At 37.4% G+C, this 17,577-nt stretch overlaps 1 protein-coding gene across 3 annotated transcripts in view; it reads left to right on the forward strand.

Moving 5' to 3' along the window:
• Positions 1-17,577, forward strand: part of LOC112557451 — an 89,213-nt gene that overhangs the window by 42,347 nt on the left and 29,289 nt on the right. For all 3 annotated transcript variants that reach the window (XM_025227440.1, XM_025227358.1, XM_025227524.1), the window contains exons 48-76: positions 129-320; positions 764-972; positions 1,281-1,417; positions 1,822-1,940; positions 2,426-2,632; positions 2,833-3,026; positions 3,258-4,128; positions 4,718-4,918; positions 5,090-5,316; positions 6,412-6,530; positions 6,912-7,033; positions 7,332-7,526; positions 7,940-8,166; positions 8,381-8,511; positions 8,901-9,028; positions 9,227-9,418; positions 9,625-9,818; positions 10,072-10,205; positions 10,325-10,446; positions 10,716-10,913; positions 11,370-11,638; positions 12,751-12,881; positions 13,387-13,514; positions 13,905-14,099; positions 14,649-14,845; positions 15,250-15,380; positions 15,828-15,931; positions 16,557-16,738; positions 17,122-17,249. In XM_025227440.1, the coding sequence (XP_025083225.1) occupies positions 129-320; positions 764-972; positions 1,281-1,417; positions 1,822-1,940; positions 2,426-2,632; positions 2,833-3,026; positions 3,258-4,128; positions 4,718-4,918; positions 5,090-5,316; positions 6,412-6,530; positions 6,912-7,033; positions 7,332-7,526; positions 7,940-8,166; positions 8,381-8,511; positions 8,901-9,028; positions 9,227-9,418; positions 9,625-9,818; positions 10,072-10,205; positions 10,325-10,446; positions 10,716-10,913; positions 11,370-11,638; positions 12,751-12,881; positions 13,387-13,514; positions 13,905-14,099; positions 14,649-14,845; positions 15,250-15,380; positions 15,828-15,931; positions 16,557-16,738; positions 17,122-17,249 (5,584 nt within the window). The remainder of the gene's footprint in view (positions 1-128; positions 321-763; positions 973-1,280; positions 1,418-1,821; positions 1,941-2,425; positions 2,633-2,832; positions 3,027-3,257; positions 4,129-4,717; positions 4,919-5,089; positions 5,317-6,411; positions 6,531-6,911; positions 7,034-7,331; positions 7,527-7,939; positions 8,167-8,380; positions 8,512-8,900; positions 9,029-9,226; positions 9,419-9,624; positions 9,819-10,071; positions 10,206-10,324; positions 10,447-10,715; positions 10,914-11,369; positions 11,639-12,750; positions 12,882-13,386; positions 13,515-13,904; positions 14,100-14,648; positions 14,846-15,249; positions 15,381-15,827; positions 15,932-16,556; positions 16,739-17,121; positions 17,250-17,577) is intronic.

Consider the following 17,577-nt stretch of genomic DNA (forward strand, 5'->3'; position numbering starts at 1 on the left):
CTGAGCTTTTACCTAATCAACAGAAAAAATTTGCTTCCCATTAATACTTTAAGCTCTCTAGAAAGTTATCCTGGCTGAAGATGTCAATGTTGATATCGTTCAGTGACAGTTAATGTCTTCCTTTGCAGATCACAATTTTGGCACACATCTCTTCTCTAGAAACATTCTGTGGACAAGACCTGAAGACCATATTTAGAGTACCAGAAGGCTCAAAACTGAACATTACCCAATGGCAGGCTACCCTGTGTTCACTCAATGTTACAGAGTTTTTGAAGGAGTTGGGAGAATACCAGGGAGACCTCAATCAGTATCAACAAATTGTGAGTGAAAGATAATTGTAATGTTGATATTAGTGATGTTGGTGTAGTTTAGAGGAAATTATTTCAGGGTCTTTCAGCGGCTTATTTAGATTTTCCTTTTGGAATAATAAAATAGTCTAGTGGGTGGAGTATCTTTATAAGAGGAGAAGAATGATAAAAAGTAATCTTCATAAAGTCCAAATCTGGTCTACCTTACAACAGGAAAGAAGGCCTCGATCTAAAGAGAGAAATGAGGAGAACATAAGGTGCCATACTATTTGCTTTCATCTAGCACAACAAGTACCCTCATCTGCTTTACCAGGTCAAGGCATTATTTCCTGCTGTAAAGTATCAATTAAATTTTTAAATATGTAACATAAAAAGGAAGAAAAGGAAAGTAATTTATGATTTTATTTTTTTGTCTTCGAAACATCATATTACTGACAAATTGTTCTCTCTGCCAGTTTCTACCGTCTAATACCAGCTTAGTCAACAAAACAGCCATTACAGGTAAAATAATGCAGCTGATCGACCGAATTTCATCATTGTCTTCAAGTTCTTCTCCTGCTGTAGGACTGATGGAGTGGCGCCTACTTAACACTTCTCTCTGGAATAAGGCAATGAAGCAGGTGATTGGCTGGGCTACAAACAGCAGCTTACTAGCCACATGGATGTAAGTCTTGCCAGCAGTTTCTTGGTACAGTTTTCTATCTCGTGATATATTACCAGTTTGTGAAGTTTTCTTTATTTAGAAATAAACATAGCCAGGTACTTTGTGAAGTTAATATTTTTTTAAAAGATGGAAGTCAGCTTCCTTGCAAAGTTTTCTTTGTTGAAATGAAAGCCTGTAGCATTATTTTAAAGGGTTTTCCAAATGAAGAGGATGTTGCTTCCCATAGCTACAGATATAAATTTTGTTATCTGCATGTCATCTATCAATCTATATTTTGATTTTGTGGATGACACAACCAATACTTTCAGGTCACCTGACTTTCAGATGAGTTTGTTTGGAGACCTGTTGAATACTTTTCCAACATTGTCACAACAGCTGGGTTTCTTAGACCCTCTTGCAAGGTTCATCGAGCTTGTGATGGAGAAGTTGCTGGTCTTTGAAAATGGTTGGTCTGTTTTATCTTCAATTTAGGGCTTTGGATTTTGTGTGATTGTCACGGAACTAATGATCCAACCAACATGCTGACACTGGACAATTGTGCATTCTTTCAACAACAAAACAAAATGATTGCCTGAGGCTGCCAATGCATGTTATTTTTTGGTTGCCATGGTTTCAGGACTTTACAATACAACACTAGTAATAAATAGTAACATAGACACCTCAGCGCTGAGTTCTGACACAAACATAAACACCAAGACCATTTTAGTAGTGGGCCCACTAATACCCCACTAGTTTTGCAGGCTGGGTCAGGTTCTGTTTTTATTTAATGTGACATTGTTGACATAGAAGTTATAATTTCTCTGCATTGGTTGTTTTAGTTTAACTGACTTGATTTTCTTCTTTGCCTAGAAACCAGTCTTTCCTTGGATAAAATATTCTTAGGAGCACCAGACATTCAAAAACTCATAATCCTGATTGAGGAGCCAGGTGTAATTGAAGTACTGTTTGAATCGGTCAACACAAAACAGGTGTGTTTAATAAGTGTCACAAGGCTGAAGGTCTTGGGTCTTGCATTGTCCAGTACGGTGCTTGTGAAATCTTAACTGATACAAAGTAGAACAGCTAGAGAGTTAAAACTCGTGATGACTTGAAGACAGTAACTCTTTATTTTACTCAGACATGTGTAGTCTAAAAACTACATTTAACATGTAATAGCAATTCCATCAATAAAGAGTTAAGCTTGTTTAAAACGATCCTTTTAATAAAGCATCCTAAGTGATTTGTTCCCTCAACTTCTTTGTTTAGTTTTTAATGGTACTCTTTTTTTTTTTTTTTTTTTTGAAGATTTATGAAATGAAAATATAGAAATAAATCTATAATATTAAGTACTCTGCTGGATTCAAATAAGCTTGATACAATCGTTAACATCAGACCAAAATATACACTGAATTATTTTAGCAGCTTTTCTTGATGGAATCCTTGTGACAAAGTTGCTTTTATTTTTTTTCTGCAGTTTAAACCTCTTTTTGCTGCTGGAAATCTGACAACAGCCTTTGCCATGCTCTGTAATGGTGGAGCTGGTCTGTCACAGTATCTCACTGTGCCTTCGGGTGTTACTATAGACCTAGTAGCATTGAACGCCAAGCTGTGTGTAATAAACCCACAACTCTTAGAGCAACAGCTGATGAACTTTGTGGGCATTGAGAAGTTTGCACGAGCGGTAACTGGTTTCATTTTACCTTTATTTTTATGTTGATGCACACTTTGGTTTCTCCTCTTCGAAAAATAAAGAAAGTCTGTTAGGCAATCATAGACAGTGTTTGGAGATGTGCACACTTAAATGTGTATGAGTGCAAATGAGATTCCAACTCTTCTGATCAGATCTTAAGCAACAACAAATTATTGTCCTTTCAAAACCAGGTGAATGGATCAGAAACAGTTGACTGGGCTAAGTTTTCACAAGTTCTGAACCGTGTTGTAAACTTATTTGCAAAATGGATTCAAAACCCACCACTATTTACCTTACCCGCTGGATGGGGCAATGGGTCATACTGGCTGCAGCTGCTAGAGTCCTACAGCATGACAAGACAAGACCCAGCACGCATTGTTGCAGAGTAAGTTATAATTACTAACAGTTCTTAGAAATAATTATCATTTTAATTTCAAGTGTAATACTAATTATGCATTCTGGATTTATATTCAATTTGAACATCAATTTCATAGAACATGCGGATATATGCCCAACGACAGCATCAGAGAAGCTAGAAGTTATGGGCAGATAAAAGCAGGCAGATGGATTTTTGTGTTGTATCATCTTGTCTTACAACCGGCATCTGTTTCCTTAGGTTTGAAGAGTTTGTGAAGAAGATAGCTGACATTTTACCTCAAGACCCTTTCCGACAAATTGGTATTCTTGTTGAGAGTGTACTGAAACTCATCAACCTTAACCTGGCAGCACTACAGAACCAGACTCTCGCATTTGAAGATGTGTTCAGTAAGATTCCTGCCTTCCAAAATTTCTTCAACACCCTTGGCATTCAAGGTGATGCATTGGATTCTCTGCTGTCTGCCCCTGTGAACAGTACTCAGCTCTTTTTGAAGCTAATATTTAGTGAGGGTGTGAATATTCAGGACTCTGTTTGTGCCACAGGCAGATTGGAGGAGCTTCTTCATCTCTCTACAACATCGGGGACAACAGCGCTTCGAGCTGCCATCTGCTCAAGCAATTTCATACAGATACTGGCATCAGTTTCAGATGAATTCAACATCCAGGAACTAATTGACAGCTTGGGTTCAGCAAATGTTTTTGCTAACATGTCTGCAATTTTCAAAGAAGTGGAAAAGCTCCAGCACAATATAGAGAACTTGATGAGAAATCCTCCATCCTTCAATGCCAGCAGTCTATTTGGCATGATAGACAATCCTAACATTTTGACAGACATGTGGCGCCTTGCTGGGGAGTACACCTCCCTCATGGGGGGATTTGTGGCTGATGTTCCACAGCTGCAGGTTGTTGACAGTTTCCTAAAGAGCTCAGCTGTGATACTTGAGTTTTTGGATGCATTTACCCGCAGGCTAGCTATACAAGGTGGATCGCTAGACCTTTCATCTGTGTTTTCCGAGAGTCCCACATTCCGCAAGATGGTGGATGCAATGTTAGAGACTCAGCCTGACATAGTCACTGCATTTCTTACCATCATTATCAAGCCAAGCAAGGTGAGTTACATAAATTACGTCTGTTATTTCATCTCATCATTTCTTACAATTAGCATCAAGCCAATCAAGGTGAGTTAAGTTACTTTTGCTGTTTTATCTTATTATTAACGTTGTCAAAGTTTTTTGTCCCTCTAAAGAATATTAATTTAATAATTAAATTTAATAATTATAAAATTTGTGTGATTTCAATTCCCTCTGCATTTCTTCTGTATAATCTCTCTCTCATATCTCATCTCAGGTATGCTGTTCTTTCTCTCCATGTCGCATCTGTTTGCCATGTTATAGCCTTAGTTGCTGGCTCGGGGTATAGCACCAGTTTCCTCCTCCTTCTCTCTCTCTCTTACATACACATAGTCTTATACACACACACAAAGCACAAGCTTTTAGATGATGATTGACATGTAATCTAACACAGGTAACATTCACAATGGTTTATCTTGTTTTATTATTGTTAGCACTTGAGTGATATTTATTGTTATTTTATAGTTCTTGCTATGTTCGAATAACAAAGATATTGCTGTCAGAGATGACAGCAGAATAGTCAAACATCGTGAGACTTTTTAAAGATGGCTGTCTTTTTTTCCATTAGGAGATAGAATTTTCATCATTGGTACAAACTCCAAATGCTTTGTACCAAACATTCTGCCTGAGCACTGAGTACTATTCTTTCCTGATGGTTCCTGACACAGTCAACATCACCCAGGTGCTGAGAGTCTTCTGTAGTCTCAATTTCACACAGCTGGAGACTGAACTTGGCCAAAACTTCATGATAAATGCCTTGACTGAAAAGGTCAGTGAAAAGGAAATCAAACAGAAATGTTTCTTTTAAAAAAATATTATGATGAGTTTCAAAAAGCAAGCAACCAAAAATCTACTTGTTGTGAATTATGATGAGATTCAAAAATACAAAAAAAGGTGATAAGAAGGGTATAATAGTGGTCACTTGCATTTTTATGTCCAGATCCAAGCAGCTATGAACATCACTCAGCCACTGGACATCCAGGCTGAATTTGCTGCCTTTAACAATTTAATGGAGCGCTTTACAAACCTATCCAGCATATCGTCTGTGACCTTTGATGGATACAATCTTGCAAGACTAGCCAGCATGAATGTGACAATTATTACAGAAGCTTGGGAATCCTATCTGAAGACTTTGGAAGAGGGCTTTTCATTTGCAAATCCAGACCTGTAAGTTTTAATGTGTATGTTTAAATTTGGTCTGTGGTATAATTATTGGTGTATAGATTTATATTTTTGCTGTCTTTTCTTTTCATTGTGTGGGATATGGCATGTTGGGCAGCAACTTTGCTTTTCCACCTCTGTTGATTTTGTCCACCTCTGTTATAGTCTTCCATGACTAGTTCATATAGTTTCAGTCAGTTTCTACAGAATACAAAATATCGCTGACATGATACACCTTTAAGATTTTCAAATTGCACGTGGCTGGAAGATACAGTGGGGACTGTTAAAAAGCTGTTATGTGATGTTGTATTTTCATATGCTGACACGATGTCCATGGATTAATGTAACATCTGTTAATTTGGTGGCCATGTCTTACTTAAAATTAATTTCAGTATGACTGTAGATGAAGAGTCAGGGTTAAGCAGTGTCTCAGGATGTGAGAATATACATCCAGGGACTGTAGTTATGAAGCAAGAGGAAGTTGTTTCTCCAAGGCAAAATGGGGAACTGCAGGAAAAATGCTTGTTTGTTTCTGAAGTTATAAAGTGATGTCAAGACTACACGAACACTACATCATGTTTTTTGTACCACAGGACACTTTTGCCTTCACGTTTTAACTACAGATTCAGGGATAAAACTTCATCTGCAAGGTGTAGACCTCACTTTATAACTTTGAAACAAGATTCTTGTCCTTGAATTCTTCATGCTGCCCATGGGCAATGATTTACTCTTGCTTCATAACTTTGACTACTGTTGTGAAAGGAATGCTTGCTATAGGGAAAGGGAAATAAAGATAAATAGTGCTGGAAGTTGATTAGTCATGAAGTGAAAATGTTACTAGCTGCCAGCTGAGAGGTGGCGAGAAAAAAAAGAACAGTAATTGTATACAATGACTTTTTCTTTTCACCGCCTCTCAGATGGCAACTGAGGATAGTACAAAATCTTATTCGCTATTTACTTTTTTTGAATTTCAAAAATGATACAAATAATTTTCAAGATTATCTTGAGTAAATGGACATGGTAGGATAATGTCATTTCATGATAACATTTAATATGTTAATACATTCTTCACTAACATTAATAATATTTTCAACATTGCAGGTTTTTGTCTCTGATAGAGGGTCTTGTAAGCAGTACAGGAGAGAAGCACATTGCTTTTGCTATAAAAGTGGCACAGCTTTATCTGCACAGCCTTAATAGCTTCTTCGATGACCTAAAAAGTGAGGATCAGAGATTTATTTCTGTAAATCTTTGACATGCTTTGACTTAATCTGTCTTGTGAAATGTATCATTACTTTCAACAACAAAAAAATTAACAACTGTAGATATTAAGTTTGCTTCATCAGCAGTGTTTCTTTTAAATAAAAAGTAAAATCAGACTATCCTGAAATAATTTTAAGTGCTTTATTAGATCATATTAATTGTTGTTAAAGAAAATTAGAACTTGAAAAAAGTTTATATTTAAGGTTTTTGGTACATTTTTTTCCATTTTTAACAGAAGATATTGCTTTAGTACTTTGAAGTTTTATTTCAAGACATGCAAATTCTTGTCTACTAGTTTCCTCTTGCATAACTGTTATGTTCTCCTGCTGTTTTGACAGATCGACCAATCACCTTGGTGGCATTATTAAACAATACTGAAGTTGGACAAATTGTGATTCCCTTTATTGAAAACCCTTACAGTGTGGAGGAGCTGATGAATCTAGACTTGCTGCCTAAACAGGTGAAACATTTTAAATGTATTTAAATCCTCTGACCCTGTCCTGACAATGAGAGTGCATAATATGTGTCTGTCACCTGCCTTGTGTATGAGCAGGTATGTGTTGTAGAAGTGAGCATGTCTGTTATATGTGAATATGGGTGCATAATTGTTGGGGATTCAGTCTGTATATTAATAATGTAAAGCGCTCTTAGCAAATCATTGTAAAAATGCTATATAAATCATCATTATTATTGTTGTTGTTTTTTAATATTACATATTGATTACAATATCCATCCTATATTTTGTATTACACTTTCAGCTGGCAGCTCTCTTCATGGAGAGGGATGTTTTAGCAGCTCTTTGTGGGCCTCAGCTGTTTTCGGCCTTCGCTCCCCCTGGCAACAGCAGTAGAGTGCTTCAGCAGCTGCAGCAATCTGTGTGCAAGACCAACTCCACTGTCATGATGTGGCAAGCCATTATGGGCCAGGCCAATGGATATCAGCTTTACCAGCAAGTGAGTTCTCATTATCCATTGTAAGAAATGTAAACAAGTACCAGTATAATGGCTTGGTTTGAAGGTTCCTAAGAACAAAGTTAGAGATGATGATTTTATATCTTTATAGTTCTGTTTCAGCATTTTCAAAATTGCTGAAACATTTTTTTCAGAAAAACATATATATAGTTCTTTTATATATATGCAACAGTTATTATATCTGCAATCACTTAAACATTAATTTCAGCTGAGACTTTTCTAGTTGTCTTGCACCTCTTATCTATTGTTAGGATAGAAAGCAAGGCCTGAACATCTAATCTGCTGGTTTTTCTGCAGTGTCATATGATCTGTTTATTTATGTGGCTTAAAATGTATGTGGTCACTGTAATAATTACATAATCCATCACCTTTATTATTTTTTTTTTAACGACCAGATATCAGTTCTCTGGAGTGCTGTCCTTACTGGCAATGCTAACTTGAATGTCAGTGGATTTAGTGCAGAAGTCCAGCACCTCGTAGCCACAGTCATCCAGCTTGTGTCAGATTATGAGAATGGGTCACGATCATCTGAGGACTTTTTAGACTGGATTGAGTTCCAAGATGTCTTAAACAGACTAGGAAGCTCCTTTGGACAGAGGCTTATGAATCTTACAAGTGTATGGTGAGTGCTTTGGAAAAAGCCATGACATTAATTTGACATTATTTCACAGACACTTACATTTTGGTAACATGACTATCCCTTCCTCTATTGTTCTATTTATTATTTCTACAAATATTTCTGTTGGATTACAGAAGTACTAAAAAAGATTGGAAAGTTTATTTGTATTAAGTTTATTCACCTTGCCTCAAAATGACAAAAATGACTACTGCACTAGGTCTGGCCAGCTGGCAGAGTTGGTATGGCCCTCTCTTGGAGATTCTGCTGTGGCATCTGTTATGGGTCGGACAATAAACACCATGAATATCTTCATGGAGATCATCAACAGCTGCCTGAATGCCACTCTAGGTAAGAATATAGATGTCAACATTCTTAATTATTGCTTGTGGAGTGTTTCATTTTATAAGAAACAGTATTGGCAGTAACAACAGGGCATGTCTAAAAATAGTGCAGCATAAACAGTGCCCCACTGCAGTAATCGGGTGTATTCAGCTCCCAACCCACAGCATAAAATGTGCCCTTCTGAAGTATCAGAGGGCTAAGTGACCATCTGGACAAGTCTAATATTTTCAGTTGGGTTTACAATTAAATTTTGAAAATACTTTGCACTGGTGTATTATATTGCCCTTACATCTCTATCACTCAAGATGTGCATGTCTATTGATGGAGAAAAATTTGCATGAGAGACAATACGCTGTGAGAAAGATGCCACTTAATATTTTTTCCTTTTATTTCAGAAGATGGAGTCAGCATGTCTATGCTTCTAGGTCAGAGCCAGACCCTGGTTAATCTGATGCAAGCCTATCTCAATGTCACCCAACTATCATTTCAGTCCTGGCTTCAAAACCAGTTTAGTCTTGAAAGGGTTTGTGTTTTCTTTTTTCCTTGAAAGAGTTTGTTTGCAGGGTACTTGTCATGTTTGATTTAGCATTTGCTGTACGGATTTTGGAAGAAAAGAGAGGGCATTGCTTAAGTTGATGGTGCATTCTAGTGCTAGTGCTGGCATTACACTTTGTCAAACACACTCAAACATAAAAGTAAGGATTGTCTGCCTTCTGTGTAGATGGTACAGGTAGCATCCAACATGACTTTGCTGCAAAACTTGTGTGGATCAAGATCCCTGGCTGTGTACTTAGCAAACTCCACATCAGTTACTCCCGCTGTCTCAAGTCTGGAGACCACTATGTGCTCTTTAACATCTTCACTACCTGAAGCTTTTCAGCAGTTTATTGACTACATAGAACTTCAATCTAAGGTGAGGCCTGGCTAATGGACTGAGTAGTGTAAATAATGTTTCATATTCTCTATTTATATTATTCTAGCCATATTACTAGTTTAATTAACACTAACTTGTAAGAGAAATTAAGTATGTAAAAGAAAAATTTGCTTTCAGAAAGTTAAAATCTGGTGTTATATTAGAGATGGTTTATTTTACTATGGATTTTTCTATACTCTTTTCAGCTGACAACAATTTGGAACATGAGCCTGCCAGTTATACCACAGTTTCAGCAGTATGTTGACAACATCAACACATTTGCCACACTACTGCAGCATTTGGCAAATTCACCTCCTGTAATTGACCCAAAACTTGTTGGCCAGTTCCAGTTCAAATCTTTGCTCGATGCCTTGCAGAACATTGTTGAGAACCCCCAGATGTAAGTGTGTAACTTTAGAGAAATTATCAAAAAAAAAGAAAAGAACATTAGTTGGCTTTAGGTTTTGGCAGGCTGTTTATGAAAGACATTTGTGTTTTCACCTTAAACAACATAAATGATAGGTCTTGAAGAACTTTATGAAAAATGAATGGTTTTTTAAATTCCTGGGTGCTTTAGGATAATTATCTTAGATGAGTTACATTTATGGGTTTTACAAGCTATTAAAAGTATACTGAATTTTTTTTCTGTGCAGACTGTTCAGAATTTTGTCAGCCCTTGGCATTGCCATTGATGGGCCATTGAGGAACACAGAATTTGAAAGAATGCTCTTTGGAATCAATAACTTCGTTTCTGTACCAATGGTGAACCTTCTGGACAAGTTCAGTGGTGAGTGAGAAAAATGAGTCAATAATTATGAGAGTCCGTATGTGTGTGTGTGGATACATGCATGCAATTGTGAATTTTTATGACTTGCAACTCCTTGCCAAAGAAATATCTGTCAACAGCTGCTGGACTGACTTTATCAGCAATCATTCAAGATCCAAACCGTCTGCTTGATGCCTTGCCAGTGCTCACTGATTTTTCTTCATTGTACATCCTGATGAAATCAGCATCGCTGCAGCCAATGGTAAAACTATGAAACTGTCACTAGTAATTTGAGTAGAATTATTTATGAGTGGGCACATGACAAGACCAAACATGAAGACCATATAATTCAGAAGAGTGCAGTAGATTTCATTGATTGATTTGTATTTTTTCCTAAGCATAGCAATAGACAAATATGAACATTGATCACCAGTTGAGGTTTAAATGTCAGCTGTAGAGCTATGGTTGTAAAATGTGTAAAACAGGGTTATGGGGTTGTTTTTTTTCAAATGTTTAATGTTCTACTTTCAGCTTAATAGATTTGCAAACCACCCAACCTTCCTCAATAACACATTCTGCAATGGGAGTCTTCCAGACTCCATTTTTACATCTGCTGGACTTGAACCCTCTGTCACAAAGAGATTATGTCAGGTTCCTACATCACTGTGGATTAAAGAACTTGAGAAGTTTGGGGCCACAGATGTCCAGATCTATGCCTTTCTTGTTGATGTAAGTTCTAGCCACAGGGTTAGGGGCGGGAGTAGTATAGAGAAGAGCAGTACTAAGAAAAATGCACAAAATTGAGAACATAAGCATTTTAAGCAAAGGGAACTTTGAAGGCGCAACAAAAAATTTGAATATTTTAAGCAAAGGACACTTTTAAATTATCAGTATTCAGTTTGCAATATCAATTTTGTAAAAATTTTTGATGAATTGATTTATATCAGGCATACTGTTATACAAGTATTTTGTTTTATCAGCACTAATTCAATACCCTTTGTATTAAATTCAAAGCATGAAAGACTTTCAGAATATTCAAACTAGAATGGAATTGTTGGAGTTGTCTTCAAATTTCTGTGGGTGCAACATGTGTCAGAAATACTTACAGGTGCTTCTGCTGGGCTAACCAACAAGATGGTCACCAATGCTTTCAGGAATGGATGACTATTATTTCTGTCAATGCAGGTGTACAGGTATTTCAAGTATGCCAGTCTGAACTGCGTAACCACATGTTATTCAGATGACTATGGCACTTCGTGCACTGGGACATGTAATTTCATGTTGGGGGACATGACAGACCACAGCATGGGTTGGATAACACTTATGAACAGTCTGGAGAGGCTGGCTACATACTTCAGCACCACTAGTGACAGCAGCCAGCAAAGTGTCAAGGATCCCTTGAGCCGTATATGGAACATCATGAAAACTGCTCTGCTAAATAACACTGTGCACACGTAAGACCGCTATTTTAGGTCTTCCTTGGATTCTTCTGTCTTTATGCTTTCTCCTTTCTCTTCGCTCATTCCGTTGCTGTCTCTCTCTGTACCCCATTCTGCCACTCTTCTTCGCCATATTTAGGGCTTATGTATCACGTACAAAAACATCTAGGAGCATCTACTAACTACTAGTCATGCAAGCACTCTCACATCAAACATTCTGGTTAACAGGGCTTATGTCAGTCACACACACACACCTGCTAGAATGGTCTAGACCAGGGGTGGGCAATTAATTTTCCCAAAGGGCTGCATGAGAAATTGGGATGGTTTTAGAGGGCCAGACTAATATAGTTAACTCAGTTTTACCCAATATACTGTATATATACTGGCGGGTGGGCCAGCGGGCGGGCCGGTCAGAGACAGGAGGCAGGCCGGATGCAGCCCGCGGGCCGGCCCTTGCCCAGGTCTGGTCTAGACGAACCAGGTCAAAACATCACAGTGGACTCTGACCAGGTCAGGTGATGGGTCAAATACCCATTATAGGAGCCAGCGGATGGCACACTTTCACTGTAGTAACACTATTTAATTAGTAACAGTGACCATGCTACATGCAGTCATTGGTTTTATGTTCCCTGTGTGAGATCTAAAGCACCCTCCTCAGGCACTTGTTCTCAAATGGCTGAATTCTCCTCCCTGGCAAGCAGAATCCACATCTCTGAAACAGGATCAGGGCTACAAGGTACTTGTGCAGATTGTGCTTTGTAGTAAACCTGATGTTATGGCCTTGCCAGACCCTCTACAGCCTATTGCTTCTGTTGCTGTTGCAATTCTAATGCAGATATCTGGTGTGGAGCTGCCATATTTGGAGAAGGTGGCTCCCAAGTACCTAAAGTTATTGGGTGCTTTAATCCATTCTCATGTCATGTTGATATCTGCTGTGACATTGCCAATGACCATGACTTTGTTCTTGCATTTGAGCGGTCAGTCTCTAAGGGGCTCTCTTGACAGACAACTACTGTCGTGTGAAAGAATTTGGTTATCCTGCAGTATGGCACTTGTTGAGCTCTTCTACAATGCATAATGATTACAGCATGATGTCTAATTGTATTATTACTACATGATGATTACAGCCTGATGTCTGCCATGGAGATTGCTGACCGCACAAGTTTTTTGTCTGAGGACTGGCTGGCCTTCAAGCAGGTTCTCAGGTTCCTTAACTCAGCAGGACAGTTTTTGAATGGCGTTCTCCATGATGTGACAGGTGATTTTTTTTTTCAAATTACATTTGCATCTGGTGTAAAAACATTTGAGGAAAAATATAAATGTCAGTCATTTCCTGATATAATGCCAGCATGATTGTGTGTTTCATGCAGGTAAATATTTATTTATAGCTATTTAGAAGAAATGAGATTAGAACTACTTAAATTCATTTGTGTCTCTAACTGCCTAACAAACGCTATACCTTCTGTAAAAATTGGATTTGTAATAATATTGCCTTAATTTGTGGTAACTTTTCTGCTTATTGCAAATAAAATGTTATTTAGAATAGTTGTATAGAAACTGATACACTCTGACCTCATTCTTAGTAAATTCAAAATCTGTCACAATCACTATTATCTTGTACTCAGAGAACTCAAAAGAATACTTAATATTATAACTGCAGTTATCACCATCCGTTATTAAACACTATGCATGAAGTCATTTAATATTTTTATCCTTATATCTTTCTCCTTCTCATCCTCAAGTTTAAAAATGTACCATTTCAGATGGATCAGGAAGTATCAGACTGAAGAATCTGTTACCAGACTCAGAGAAAGTGGTTAAACTCCTAAATAACATTTTTGGTCCAACCTCAGCAGCTGAAATGTTGGCTGCTGCTGTTAATCCTTCTTTGGTGAGAACTTTAATTGATTTTCCTTAGTTCTGTAAGGAAAGGATCAATAGCTGGGGTAAATGTTAAAAAAGATTTCTGAAAATATATTAAATAAAGGTTCTAACAAAAATACAATGGTTTAAAAGTGCACTTTCTGGACCCAGGCAGCAAATGTGTACACCTGAGAGCACCATCATGACAATGGTTTGCATATTTTGGATTGCACTAAGATTTTATCAAGAGAAGCTGAACTGCATGGTACTGATTAAAATATTGTTTATGTTCTTTGTGTTTATGTATATATATGTGTGTACACATTAAGACCTATGATCTTTATATTTACCCAGCTCAGACAATTTGTAGACAACATCAGTCTTCTTAAATGGGTCAAATCCACATTTGTACCAACAGATCTACAGGTTGACCGATCCAGCTCAGCTCGAGAACATAGTGTGTAACCCTCTGTCCTTTAACAAGACTTTCACTTTCCCAAGTGGTATAGCCATGTCAGCAATACAACAGTCTTTCTGCTCTGCTGTCACCAACCACAGTTCAAGTTTACAGGAGCTGCTGGATATGTTTAACACAGGGGACATGCTGCTTGAGGTGTGTCCAGCTGATCTTTTATTTAAGAAAATTTCATTTGTAGTTTCTATTGCATAAATTACCATGACATAATATACACATTTACTGTTGACATCTGGTCAAACGAATCTGTAATCCATTAGATGTGACAAGTGCTTACCCTAAAATAAAAATGTACAACAGCTCTATGGAGCAAACCATTTTGGTCAGGAAATAGGGTATACAAGAGTTCTTGTTTAATATATGTTATTTCTGCCAAAGACTAGAGAAACAGTAGTTAATTTAAACATTAAACATCATTGTCCAGACCAAAGTACTTATTTTCATTTGTGAGGGCAAAAAATGGCAAAGGACATTTTCCCTTTCTGATTTTAATTTAGCGAAAAATCTTAATTCAAGATGAATGATCCTCTTTTGTTAATAAATTGAGCCAAGCTTACAATTACAAGCTATTAATTGTGAGAACTTTAAAAGCAACTCAGAGATTCCCCAAAAAATAAGTTTTGACTAAACAGGGACATGTACTGTTGGGGTTATAATTCATTTATATGCCACTTGATATCTTTACAGCTTGAACAGCTCATTTTTAGGGACTTCAGGAATGTCTCATCTGACTACAGTATATGGGAAGATATGTACAGAACAATGCAGTCTCTTGTGACAGGCATTGAGAATTTACAAAAGGGGACCATTTATGCTGAGGGCAGTGAACCCTGGCTCTACATACTCTTACAGCAACTTCTGCGTCTGGTCTCTTACTCAAATAGGTACTTTGTGTGTGTGTGGTATTGTGCCTGTGCATATCAGCGACTGGTCTTAACTCAGAGAGGAGCATGGGTGTGTTTGTGTGTGTGTGGCGGGGGTTGAGGGGAGTAGTGCCAGCACATGCATCGACACACATATGCTTTCATGTAGAAAACGTGTTTCTGTAAGAAACAGAACACTTCTGCACCTTTCTTTTGTTATTATAAATAGTGCTTATCTTAAGGTGGTTCTCACCAATTCACACCCCTTAAGTGCAAAAAAAAAAAGGAAGAGATTTTTACCTGGCACAAATTTCTGGAAGTTCTGACATATAGCTGACATATCCCATGATTTTTTAATCAGTGTTAATTATGCATAAAATGTTTGCTTTATTGATGATGGTAACTATGTTTATGTATGATTTTAGTGTGGAGATGCTATGTGAGAATTATGTCAGCATCCTCCAAGGGACCCAGGCTTTTCAGGAAAGCCAGAAAGCACTGAAAATAGTGGCTGGGCTAATGAAGATTTCCAGCAATGTACTTGCCTTTATTCCAGGTGAGTAATCAGAGTCCTTGGATGGTTATGCCTATGTGTGTTTGCATATGTGTGTGTTTGTATGTGTCTTTAAATGTGTGAGCTCATTTATAGTCAGCAACAGTAGAAATGTGTGTTAGGTCAAAGTTACTAGTGACCTGTAAGTGCTTCACTGTGTTGAAGACACAGTAGAAGAAGACTGATAAGAGGAACGTGTACAGCATGAAGGAAGAGGGAAGCCCAACTCTGTTTGTCACTTTATACCTTGATAATCTTGATATCCATCACTGCTTAGCTATAAGGAATATTTCCATTCACTGGCCTGACTGAACCTAGAACTGTCAACCTTCTATACTGTAGTCAGGGTCTAATCACAAATGGTACCCACAATCAGAATGAGGCATACAGGAAAGCCACTGGCAAAATAAAAATGTATTTTCTACAAAGAAATGATGCATGTGTTTGCAGTATTAGATGACGTTGCCTGTGCCATGGTCACAGACAAAGGACTTGATATTGCTGCTGGTGTTGAAGCCCTCAAAACAGCTGGTTTGTGGAACCTTTTTGATGAGGTAGGTATTTATGCTGCTAGTCTGTGTGTGTACGTTCATGCAGATGTTTATTCACTTCCATGCACATGCACTCATAGTCTGATAGTATTGCATCTTTCAAAGAAAAATCTTAAGACTCGTTTAAACTTTTTTGAAGTTTTCATTTGACCTGCAGTTTGATGGCTGCTGGGATCACCGCGCATTGAGCGCATCTTTGTGATGCGGATACTAGCACGCTATAAAACTACATCATCATCATCATCATCATCATCACTCATTTATTTAAAAATTTTTGTATAGCGTTAACATAAATTTATGTATGTAACAGTGTTTTATATGCAAGTATCCATTCATCCTTTCTATGTTAGAAAGCATTGTTAGGCACAGATGACTTTGAGACACATAAACACATACATTATGGGGGCCAAATCTTAAGACTTAGGATATGGTAGTTACCTTTATAAGTAGTGTGGTGACTAAAAAATACATTATTTCTCACCAAATTGTGTGTGTTCTTAGATTTGGCATAGTTGCTGCATGATTCCTTCTTTGTCTTTAGCTTATGTTTAGGTGTTGCAGAATTGTGTGTAGTTAGTTATGAGATTACCCACTGTGTACTACAAAAGTGTGTGTTGCATATTACCAGATTACCCAGCTGATGACAAATAGCAGCAGCTTTGAGTGCAGCCCTCTTGTTCAGTCCGGGAGTGAGATCTACTCATCATTCCAGACCTTGTTTTCTTCCCAAGGACTAAATACTACTCAGCTTGGATACTGCGTTCGGCATGCAGGGCCAATGTTTGCAGACACTATAGGAGCAGTTAACCAGTGAGTTTCTTAAACATGCAATTTTTGTTTCCTTACACAGTAGGTCACTATTTATTCTGTGCATGTTATTTATTTACGATATGGTACAAGCTGATAACATTCCGAATCAAAATACAAATGATAAATTATTTCTCAGGATATGCAAAGAGACATTACTGGGGACTGCTCAGTGTCATCGTCAAAGAAATTGCCCTTGGTTAAAAACAAAAATTAGCTGACAATAGGTAGAAAGGCACTTGAAAAGCAAATGTATGATGGGTCCAAATTTTCATGTTTAAAAATTGAAATCAACAGTAAATGTTACATAACACGATACAAGGAAGTTAACTCTTGTGATACCTCAAACCTCAAACATGATGCCTTATTTCTGTGTCTGGTTGCAGGTTATATCAAATTTTCACGGAAATGTTAGGGTTAATTGGAACAGAAAGTCTGGGATCTTTGCTAGGCAATAAGGATGTTGGAGATATCCTTCACTTTGCTGCATCTATCATGAACAGCCAAAAGTCAGGTCAGCAAACAATCTGCAGATAATTTTCTCTTATTAGAGTTAGGATTTTTTAGTTTTTGTTTTTTTATATCATTACTTAGTTTTAGAAGTCTGTCAGTTAAGGTGGAATGAAATACAATGGGGAAAAACTGGATGGTGATAAAGCATCTTGTTCGCAAAAATTCTTTGATTCAATTGTACAGGCAGACATCAGAGATTTCTTTAAGAGAGTCAGATTTTACCTGATTTTGACAATATAAAGCAGGAAGAGGTAAGCTCAGATGGTTTGTATATTTCGCATTATTGGCCCATAAAAAAATTAGCTCTTTGCCTTTGTAAGTTGTGACTT

The sequence above is a fragment of the Pomacea canaliculata genome, linkage group LG1 (assembly GCF_003073045.1).
Source record: "Pomacea canaliculata isolate SZHN2017 linkage group LG1, ASM307304v1, whole genome shotgun sequence".
Classification (NCBI taxonomy): domain Eukaryota; kingdom Metazoa; phylum Mollusca; class Gastropoda; order Architaenioglossa; family Ampullariidae; genus Pomacea; species Pomacea canaliculata.